This window comes from Pinus tabuliformis, chromosome 9, assembly GCF_031772625.1.
Source record: "Pinus tabuliformis cultivar Carrire ecotype Pingquan chromosome 9, CPIR1, whole genome shotgun sequence".
Lineage (NCBI taxonomy): Eukaryota > Viridiplantae > Streptophyta > Pinopsida > Pinales > Pinaceae > Pinus > Pinus tabuliformis.
The window spans coordinates 13848870-13861127 of NC_142307.1; the positions used below are offsets into that span (position 1 = coordinate 13848870).

The 12258-nt window shown below is 38.6% G+C and overlaps 1 protein-coding gene across 1 annotated transcript in view; it reads left to right on the forward strand.

The window, feature by feature from the left end:
- LOC149146882 (sodium/hydrogen exchanger 5-like) overlaps window positions 1–12258 on the forward strand; it is a 295386-nt gene that overhangs the window by 231648 nt on the left and 51480 nt on the right. Inside the window, 3 exon segments of the mRNA XM_089445932.1 lie at window positions 5859–5956; window positions 6058–6167; window positions 6331–6414. Coding sequence (XP_089302058.1) covers window positions 5859–5956; window positions 6058–6167; window positions 6331–6414 — 292 coding nt within the window.

Consider the following 12258-nt stretch of genomic DNA (forward strand, 5'->3'; position numbering starts at 1 on the left):
CCAGGGGACACTTTGCGGGTAACACAACTGCGCACAAGGTTATGCGGGCCAATTTCTATTGGCCCACATTATTCAAAGATGCTCACGCCTATGGACGCAAGTGTTCGGTCTATCAAAATTTTGCTAGCAGAGGAAAGAAGTCAGCTGCCCCGTTGCAATTTATCGCAGTCGAAGAACTGTTTCAAGTTTCAACAATGGGGCCTAGATGTTATTGGTGAGATTTTTCCGCACTAATCAAAGAAACATTGCTACATCCTCACTGCTATAGACTATTCCACGCGGTGGACATAAGTGTTCCGCTCAAACTAGTGAATGATCAGGAAGTCATCACCTTCCTTAAAAAGAACATCATCTCCAGGTTCGACATTCTGATTTCACTTGTTTTTGACAATGCAACGTATTTTTCATCGTTAAAATTATATGATTTTGCATTGGAAAATGGAATCATATTGAAACATTCATCTAACTACTATTCGCAGGGAAATGGTCTTGTTGAGTCTACAAACAAAAACCTCATCCGCATTATCAAGAAGACCATTTTCTCTGAACAAAGGAATTGACATTCCGCTTTGGTGAATGCTTTATGGGTTGATTGAGTCACGACAAAACCTTCTTTGAACACCTCTCCTTACTTCCTGGTGTACGAAAAAAAAGCCATCCTACCCTCGAACATCTACTTGGCTACCCTTCAACTTTCACAAGAATCCTAAGGCAAGCCATGTTTATTGGTTCAACGTAGTATAAACACTCTTCACACGTTGCAGGAAGAAAGGCAAAAAGCAAATGAAAAGTTTTCACTTCACCAAAGTTGTATCAAGAGGTGGTTCGATAAGAAGTGTGTCGGAAAGAATGAATTCAGCGTGGGTGACTTAGTCTTGAAGTGGGACAAAGCCCACGAGGGAAAAGGAAAACACACTAAGTTCCAATCCCTGTGGATCAGACCATTCATCATACACGAAAAGCTTGGCCAACACACATATCGTCTGCAATCACTAGACGGGAGGATTGACTCTCTTCCTGTTAATGGCCAAGACTTAAAAAATTATTTTCAATGATGATTTGGGGTTGTGCCCTGCCCTATGTACATAGTTTCTTTTCTTGCTTGTTTGTTTGTTGGTCTTGTTTTGTTTTCGTTTGTGTAAATAAGCGTCGTGTGTGAACGTGTTTTTCGGCTTATTTGCATGTGGCTGAATTGAAAAGAGTCTTGTGACACCACAACATTTGGCTAACTTTCGTCCTCCTTTTTTATTTTGGGTCACATATTTTGGTCGATGAAGTTCCGATGGAAAATACGATCCATCTGTAAGGAGAGTTTTGGTCAAACCATGATCCTTGTGTATATTTTGGAAACCTTATGCCACACTTGGCACTTATCTTTCGGTGTTTTCATGCTTATCCAATTAGTAGATGAGGAAAAGGGGAAAATCTAAATGAGCAAACCTAAATCAGAGGTATCTATATGCTTCTCTGAAGGAACAACCTCTCCTACTCTCAATAAGTTAGGATCCCTCTTTCGCCCACAAAATGAATAAGTGCCAATGCACAATCCTCTTAAATATATAAATAGAGGTGAAAGAAGAGAAAGGCTTCCTGTGCAGAGAGGTGAAGCAAGCAACACCGTCGGGGAACTGTCCAGGCTTGCTGATAGCAGAGCAATGTTTGTGTTCCTGTAGTGCACTCCGTCGGGGTATTGTCTAGGCTTGTTGGCAGTGGAGCAACACCAGAGATGAAAAACTATACTCTAAAAATCTAACGCTTGCAAACTTCACTAGCCTTTCCAATTCAAAACATTGTGATAATGCTGAATCTTATGCCTGTGTTCAATTGAGAAAGGCACAAAGGGGACCATGTTTATTCATAGGGTAAGTGGGGAAGCCAAAGTGATTTGCACGATGAGTCAATACTCCCAGAAGAACTGAGACCTTGCACAAAAAAAGTTAACCGAGACAGAGAAGCTGGAATTCTACCAGTGCATCGCCAAGTGTTGTCGCTGCTAAAACACTGTCCAAAATTTTGGCCTACCCCAAATCTCGAAACCTACCTTGTTCTCATACAGTATCATCGTAAACATTGAAATCCATTCCATGTGTTTTTTCTAAGTGTTTTGGTCCCTTTTGTGAGAAAGGCAAATTGTCGTCTTTCGCATGTTAGCTGTCACACAATGTATATAAGCTTGTTTTGGTGGTTTCAAGTGGTTATGTTTGTGTGAATGAGTTGCTCTAACCATGTAAACATCTGTCGCAATCATTCCCGAAGTTTTAAGTACTGTCGCACAAGTGTCATCATGATCGTTGTAAAGTGTATCTTTAGTGTCACACTTGTTGTAAAGTCATCGCAAAGTTTTCGCTCTGAGGGAAGTATGTTGTTTATGTGTCCTGGATGATCTATGTGGTTGTGCCATCAAGTGTTCTAAGTGTGTGATCATAGTCAAGTCATATCACTATTCACATCAATTCACTAACCCCACACTTAGCCAAATTTTGGACAATTTCCCAGCAACTTAGGTTCATCTGGCCTTCCCCAACTACGTATTGCGTAGTTCCAACCCTTAAGCTGCAACCTTATCACTTGACACTATGCAATGTGCAATTCCTGCCTCCCAGGACTGCGCACTACGTAGTTCTAGTGCTCAAGCTCGGACCTAGGCCCATTAAATTGTGCAATCCAACCCTCTAGCCTAACCTTAATTGCGCATTGCGCTCCGGAACTATACAATAAGCTGAACCAATGCCCATTTGCTCAGCCTCTCATACTGACCTCCCAGACTGCGCAGTTTCCTTCCTCAATCCAGCTTGAATTGTGCATTACGCAGTCTCAAGGTTCAAGCTTCACCCCTGGCTACCTGAGTTGCACAATTGCGCAGTCATTGAGCCTCTCCTTCAGCTTGCAACCCTGTTCCATCTTAGTCAGTGGATCAACATGTACCATCTTAGACTAAGGGTTTATTAGACTGATGTTGTCTCATCATGAGTGAATTGCAGATGCTGGTACTTTATCATACCATGACAGGGTGATGAAGAAGGAGATGGAGAAGAGAAACATGCTGAAAGACACCTATGTAGTTGATTATGCAAATTGATCAATCAAGCAAAACCAAAGGGACACCAGTTTGCAACCATGACTCAAGACTCGATACCAGTGAAGACTCCTTACCTCTAAGCCATAAGGAGGTGGATAGAAGAGTATCCTCAAGAGGACATATACCAAGGAGCAACAATAGTGGCTTGACATTTCCATGTCATCAAACAATCTATGTTAGCAGTATCATATCATGTCATGTCATGAATATCATATGCCACATCATTATTGTGGATCATGTAAATTCTTATTCAAAATGTATTGTAAAGTGGAAGTCCAAGGGACACATTCAGAATATGAAGAGTCATGTAAAGTCGAAAAGTCATAGGAAGTCAAAGAGTCATGAGGGTAGTCAAAGAGTCACAAGGAAGGTGAAGCATCACCTCATTGGACATATATACACCCTCATCCTATGAGCAAAATACTTTTCACCTTGGCTCTTCCCGCAAGTCATTAGAGAGATAAGCTAGTTCTTTTGGGGAGCATGGAGTGGCTCCAACGCTCCACTATTGGAGCTAGCGGTGTTCATTGTATACATGTGTCTTGGAACTTTTACTTAATATCAGAAGCCTCATGGCCAACACGTTTTTGATGGTTGGATTATGAATATTTGTAAGACTATTCTGTGGATGTTTGTAATTCATGTTTGCTTTCATTTGTGTTAAAGTAGTTGAACTATTTCGGTTATTTTAGTACTTATCATATTCAGAATGTGCTGTAATAGTTTCTATTGCTGTCACATCCTTATGGACAATTCCGCTGGATGTTAGGGGGTTCCTTCTTGGTTGCGTGTGTCTCTACTAGGGTGGTACTCTTACCTTTCTCTTAGAGGCTCACTTTCTTTTCTCCCTCCGCAGCAGAAGTACCTTGACACACTTACAATTGAACACTCACCAGGCACACTCACTTGCTTTTCAAAGGCACGTTTGCATTCCTCTCTCTTGCTGATAGTTAGAGCCAAGGCAAATCTTTAAGAAACTGGCAACCGGGCCATATTCCAGATGGGGCTCCTATGCCAAATGGTGTGAGGTCTAATTGGGACCACATATGGAGGAGACCCCTTGAATGTTGGCGGGTCCAGCACCGTCAACACTATGTAATACATTTCGATTTTGATGACTTAATGAAAAATCTACAATTTATGGTTTTAATATCTAAGGTCCACTTCTAAATTTCTAGTTTTATTTTATCAATCATGATAATTCTAAATTTCTAGTTTCTTATGTGTTTGAAAAATTGTTAATAACATGAACAATGAACATTGAACTGTGAACTTCATTGATGCAGTGAAATAATAAACTAACTAGTTCTAAAATTGTAAAATTGTAAATACTAAATTGGTAATTTAGTAAATAGATATCATCATGATTCATCTCTGTAGATGTTCTAATTTCTAAAAAAATATGGATCGGGAAATATATATATATATATATATATATATATATATATAATGTGTTCCTCGTGTCCTGTTTTCGAGGTCGCTGTGTCTCGTGTCAATTACTTGTATTTACGTTTCCTCCGTGTCCTGTGTCCTTGTGTCATGTGACTTAGCTTATGATGTTCAAGGTTTCAATTTTACCCCAGTATTTCAGGCAGCAGTCAATAGGAAAATCTCCATGGATCAGGGACTGGGGAACGTAAGGTTTTCTGGGTTCCAGATTCATTTTGTAGATGTATTTAATTAACTTTATTGAATTTTCAACTTATAGTATCTGAGTTTAATACTCTAACAGTAAGGAATGTCCTAGAATTGAGGTGATGTAAAAACATTTTACAATTGAATCTTATAGTCATTCCACTGATAAGAGTTTTGTTCATGGTCAAATAACTTAAGAACATTCACAATACTTTGAATAAAGATGACACTCTTTATGTTCGAAATTATCAGCATCTCAATATGATATTTTTCTGGAGACATACTTGCAGTGGTAACAAGAAAAATTCTATTTGAGAGTTTTATTAAGAAATATATCCAATAGTAGTCAGCGTAGAATGGTTTGTTTCTTCTAAAATGCATTAATATTGCTCTAAACTTTTGATCTTTTCATATTGTTTCCGATTGTGCTTGGATGACAAATCCTTCCAAAATGGGGAGCATGTAATACACCAAACTATTTTGTTTACACTAATAATTGTTAGGTAGAGCCATGTCGATTAAGATAGTCATGTCCCTTATGCCTTATATATTTGCCAATATTCTTTATAGCATATCACCATTCCCTCACTTGAATATATATATTTTCGTCCTTATGAAATGGTGTCATGCTTTTACTTATGAATGCCTATGGCATATATGAATTATGTACGTTACATCAAACACTTGGATGCATGCTCCATTTAAAAGGCACTTTCCTTACCTGCACCCCACCTAGGTTGCTCTGTAATTTTATATTTTGTTATTCATATTGCACATCGGAAGGGATGGAGGGCACCTAAGCATCTAAATTACATGCACTAAACCAATTGCTTTTGGTGCTATTGTGTACTTGTGTCCCATGTATTGGATTTGGTCATTTGTGGATATACATACACCTAGGTTGCTCTGTAATTTTATTTTTGTTATTCATATTGCACATCGGAAGGGATGGAGGGCACCTAAGCATCTAAATTACATGCGCTAAACCAATTGCTTTTGGTGCTATTTTGTACTTGTGTCCCATGTATTGGATTTGGTCATTTGTGGATATACATATGGCTATTTCTTTCTTCTTCTTGATACAAATAACTTATAGGAGAAACATAAAATGCTGATTTAATTATTTTCACATCTATTCTTAAAGGGCGGCAAATGTGTTCCCTTGTGCTTACTTTATCAACTTTGTCCGGCCAGAAAGTAGAAAAATACCAATGAAACATCAGAAAGCCCTTTGGTATAGCGGTGAGTTGAATTCACATCTTGTTAGTTTGTGTTTTGCCATGCCTATTATTCTGGAATTACACCTTTTTTTTAGAAGGATTACCAATTTCTTAGCTGGACAGGGCTGAGGGGGGCTATGGCATTTGCTCTTGCACTACAGTCGATCCATGAACTACCGGATGGTCATGGCGAGATTATCTTCACAGCTACTACTGCTATTGTTGTTTTGACGGTAGATCCTTAACTTTGTCATGTACCTTTTTGAATACCTAACTACTTTAAAGAGGATATTTTTGTTACAACACATCTGATGAATGGTCTTTCTTGAGGAAATTAGAAAGATTGAGTAGAATAGTATGTACTTGGTTGAGAAAGGAATAATATTGTGTTTTCAGGTCCTACTGATTGGAGGGTCAACAGCAACAATGCTTGAAGCTTTGGAGGTTACTGGTGATAGCCAAGTGGTCCTTTTCGGAGAGGTAATTTTTTCCAATCCCAGTGGAAGCATTCATGACTAAGCAAAGGTGTAAACTAGAAACAGAAATGCCCTTGGAAAGGATAATATTATGAAATTGAATGTGGCTGTGCTTAATTTGTATATAACTGTTGATGTGTTGACTCTAATGAGAACATAATTAAACATGTAAAAGAACTTTGCTTCAGGCTGCAGCCAGACATGAGACTAAAACAAATATGAGCTCATTCGTCTCTCCTGTCCCTAATATATCCTCCTGGCTATGGATACGATCTATCATTCTATGTGCATCCTTGTGATTTACCAGGCTCTGCAATATGGGCTAGTAAATTGGGAGATTCAATTGTATGGTCTGTCTAGCAAGTTTAGTGGGCTAGGCAGCTGATTCAATGTTAAACAACCTCAAATAATAGACAAAATATGAAAGATAAACGTTGAATTTCATTTACTACTCGGAGAGGTAATTTTTCCAATGCCAGTGGAAGCATTCATGACTAAGAGGAAGTGTAAACTAGAAACATAAATGCCCTTGGAAAGGATAATGTTATGAAATTGAATGTGGCTGTGCTTAAATTGTATATAACTGTTGACGTGTTGACTCTAATGAGAACATAATAAACGTATAAAAGAACTATGCTTCAGGCTGCAGCCAGACATGAGACTAAAACAGATATGAGCTCATGGGTCTCTCCTGTCCCTAATATATCCTCCTGGCTATGGATATGATCTATCATTCTCTGTGCATCCTTGTGCTATACCTGGCTCTGCAATATGGGCTAGTAAATTGGGAGATTCAATTGTACAGTCTGTCTAGGAGGTTTAGTGGTCAAGGCAGCTGGTTCAATGTTAAACAACCACAAATAATAGACAAAGTATAAAAGCTAAACATTGAATTGCATTTACTATTCACAATGATATACATTTATACATTTTCCATGACCGTTGGATTCATCTTCCAAGGTCTCTTGGACTCAAATGACTCTTCATATTCCACACCCAAAACCTATAGCAGATTAGGTGTCCAACATTCCCCCCCTTAAACCGAAAGGGTATATACAAGTCCAAGAAGAGAGCTATAGTACAAAAATACAACAATGCGTGACAACAATAAGTTGAATGTGCTCTTTGAGATGATGGTAAGGCGGGAGAACTCGAGGTCTCAACCGGTGGTGGTTTTAGGATGAACACCAACACTGTAATGCTTAGTGCAGTTCCTGCAACAGTTCCAAATCTGGCAAGAAGTTGTTAGTCTTTTGCTAGAGGAAGTGTCCCTAGTGCTTTGAAGAGGGAGACCATTGAGGTCTCAACCAGGAACGCTTAGTGAGATTCCCGGAATAGTTGCAAATCTAGCAAGAAGTTGTTAGTCTTCTGCTAGAGGAAGTGTCCCTAAGGCTTTGAAAAGGGAGACCATCAACCTAGAAAAGGGAGGTCTCAACCTGTGGAAAAAGGGAGAACCTCAACTTGAAAAGGGAGGTCTCAATCTATGGTGGTTGAAGGAAGGCCACCAACTAAAGTCATGCTTAGGGGCTTCTCTGTATCTGGTTACAATTCTGAACCTGGGTATGGCTGTCTCTGGCTATAGGCTCAAGCAGCAGGTTCAAGCCATGGCTCAGGCTCGCTTGACGTATCTTTGAAGATTGTAGATGACCATCAATTCTCCCCTATTAGATACAAGGTGAGAAGATGAAGAAAACTCAACTGCAATACTTTTCAATACTGGAGAACAAATTCTATGATATGAGCAAAATATCTTCTTGGCTGTTGGAGCCCAATGCCAAGAGGCTTGTTTCCGAAGCATCTGTTTGAATGATGAGTGTTGTGACCACAATGCTCACATGGATGAAGATCAAAACACTGATCTTTCACATGGCCAACTCTGTCACAATGTTGGCATTTGACAAGCTGTTGTGAATGTGGATGAGGAGCAGGTGAAGATGAGTTGTCTTGAAAAAACCCAACACTTTGAAACTGTATGGACTTGGAATACTTTGGAGTGTGAAGAGAAACCTCCTTGTCATATCCAATTTTGGTTTTGTTTCTGTTGTTGATAATCTCCTCCCAAGGTTTGATGATGGGCTTGGGAAGTGCATGTTGAATTTCTGCATCTGCATGCAAAGCAACTCCTAAAATGGGCTCAGTGATCTGAACAATTTATGGTTTCTGATTAGAGTAAACTTCAGACTCAAAAAGGGGATTGTTCTGAACAAAAACAAGTTCAGAATGATGTCTTTTTTGTAACTCATCTTACTGTGCTGTGATTCAAACTACAAAAAATCTATTTTCTCTTGTGCATTTTGCAAGCAAGTTGGAATGTGAAAATGAGTTTCCTTGGTGACTTGGATTACACTATAGACAACATTACTGTGTTTAATAGCTCTAACAAATCATTGAGTTTGGCCATTGTCTCAGTAAAAAATAAAGGCCTCAGAGGGTTTCAACTAGAAATGCACCACTATTAGTTCCACAAGCTTCTTTTACTATGATTTCAATTGATGAAAGAAATACCATGAGTTGGAGGTGGCGATGAGCCCGTTAAGCAATGCATACCCATCACAAATTCAACGCACAAAGCTGCACAAACTAAATGCATATGGCATACCACATATAATCTTAACACATTGACTCTGTAAAATATATGAACCACATTCAATTCATGCACTGAATATATATAATCTTAACACACTGACTCTATAACATATATGAACCGCATTCAATTCATGCACTATATATATATATATATATATATATATATATATATATATATATAGATACATGTGTGTGTGTGTGTGTCCTGTGTTCAATTCAACACACTTATATGTGATATATGTGCGCATCAAATATATATACCCTTCAGTTATATATATACTGCGATCTTCATACCATATGGCCCAATGTATATCAAGGCACATATGAACAGTGACACCAATGCACAACCTTCAAAAAGAACACAGTCAAAATTCTTTCAACGCATTCTACATGGCATTCAATACTCAGATATGAATCTTCAACACACATATGACAGGACTTCAACGCATATGTAATCAGTCAACACTCCGAACAACACAGTCAATACTCCACACTTGGATCCCAGCAGCCACACCAGTGTATGCACCAAATGGACCATAAGGACTCAACACACAAAGATGCTCATGACATTCAATCGCTACAAAGAACTATTCGACTCTGCATCAGAAATAAACCAGTGACCGGGTCAAGGTGCTTCAATAAACTTGAATGCAGACCTTCACAAAGTTCAAAACAGAGCTCATGGCCATATGTTAACCAATTCAATGTGTCATATGTCAAACAATTTCACGCACATATAAACCAATCGATTTTGTTATATAAGCAATGACAGAGCAACAATGACAGGCTCGACCCCCTTAAACAATGTACATATATAAATGCTGCACATTACAGGAGTTTTCAACGTTGCATAGATAAACCATGTCAACGCTGCACATTACAATAATGTATGCACACATGTGCACATACTGTTCAATGTACCTACCTGTTTCAATACAACGCTCACTGCAATGCATATGTTGTCATATCATCCATACGACGTATTTCAATGCAGGGTTCAACAATTTCATTCAATGCAGAGGCATTAGAGTTTTGACCAGCATTCAGCACCACATTCAAGTTGGATTCTCTCTAACCACTGCACGAATCAAGTAGTGTTAATGCACAGACTTCAAATTGAATCCTAGACCAACATATGCACAATATTAAATTTATTACAACATCAATTATTTTGTAACCCCTCCAACATTCAATAAGAACGACCAACACACATATACACAGCAACAATGACAATGACAGTATTCAAGACTCCAATGCACATAATCAATCCAACCGTTCAACCTTCGTTGAGTAGGAGTTTTACAACACTCATTCGACTCATAGCAAGTCGTGCTTCAACACTGTACAACAACTAGCTAGAATGACGGGCTTAGAATAGCAGAAGTCTGACACGGCGGGAGCACAGGATTGGAATAAAATAATCAGAGAGCAGCAGGAGAATAGCATAATGCTTGGCAGATAGAGAATTAGGTGCGCAGGTCTGAGCAAGACGGGGCATTACTTCAGGTTGTGAGAGGTCACAAAATGAACAAAACCTCTTAAAATAACCAGGTAACCAGACCATATCAGCAGGCCACAAAACCAGTGGCTCAAATTGGAGCAGGGCTAGAATTCGCCAACTCTGATACCATGTTGAACAACCACAGAAAATAGATAAGATATGAAAGATAAATGTTGAATTGCATCTACTATTCACAATGATATACGTTTATACATTTTCCATGACCGTTAGATTCATCTTCCAGGGTCTCTTGGACTCCAATGACTCTTCATATTCCACACCCAAAACCCTTAGCGGATTAGGTGTCCAACATTCAACATGGGTCATGGCGGGAAAGGGAAAACACCAAAACTGATTTTGCGAGATTATGTAATTGTAAACTACAATTTAGAAGTCTCAGGTTTGCATTTCTAGTTATATGTGAAAACAATAGGGCTTCAATTGCTTATTATAGGAACTTCTGAAGCAGAACCAGTCTAGAATTTGAGCCTGCTACAACTCCCTCAAGAAAAACTAAACAACAATATGTTACTCGTTGTTATTAATAATAATTACTTATCCACTACTTTTAATAATACGACGACGATACTATTAACCAATAACCACAACCTCAATGTATGGATTGTTGGAAATTGTAACTAGTTTCTGTCTTCATAATTGTCATTTGACTTATAATTTATCTCTTATGTATTGATCAAAGGATGAGAGAATGTAAAAAGAAAAATTATTTATGGAACATGGGTTTCATCATGCTTGTTTGGTCAATAGGTCAAGCATCCATTGTATGCTTTAGGTTTGTGTTTAGAGTCAAAATCATTGAAGACCCTATTGGGCACTTGTATCAATGTAAAGAAATAAGATTTTGTAATTAAATGTGTCTAAAGGAATCCTAGATATCAAGTTGGCCAGCCTGTTCATGTCAGCCTAGAGTGGGCTTAATAAGCCACTTGGAAGGGCTATATATAGAAGGATATTCGACTTCATGAAAGACAATTGATAAACACAGATTATTATCTGATCTGCGGTTTAGGAAGGAAGCGGGAGGAAGTAAAAAAGAAGCTTGTATATCTTGGTGTCTTCTGGTCAATGGTTTAGAAGGTATGCGGAGGTCTTAGAAGGAAGAACAAATCCAGCGAAGTTGTCAAGTTCTGTGAAGTTCAGATCCATGTCTTATGCATGATCATAGAAGGCTTGCAGAGCATTCCTTTGAAGAGAATTCCTATAAAGATCCTACTAAATGTCTGGCTGGTCGATTTGCATCATGGAGGGAGCTAAGAAGTCTTGCTTGGTCTTGGTAGTCTCCTTTGAGATTGATAAGAAGTTCTGATGGGTTTTCCTTTTGGTGGGTTTTTCCTTGGCATAGAGCCTATATCTTGTGTTCACTTTTGTTTTGGTATTTATTTGATGATGGAAAAAATAATCAAGTTAAGAAGAACCTAAATCACAAGTAAATGCCATGTAAGGAAAACATTCAAGTTAATTAAGTTACCCTATTAGTTTTCCAACATGGTATCAGAGCTAAGTTCAGTGGTGTAAAGGCAGCTAGAAAATCACATTGATTAAAGAAGGGTCTTAGGCCTAGTCTTGAAGGCCGAGATCCTTGAAGAAATTCCAAGCTAGGAAAAGAGCAGATTTATGGGCATATTTACAAGCTTATATGTCTGCAATTAGGGCCGCAGACTAGATCTCAAAATTCAGAAGTTCGAAGATACCAAGCACCTTTTGAGATATCGGGAGGGCTAGATCATTAGCCTATTCAAG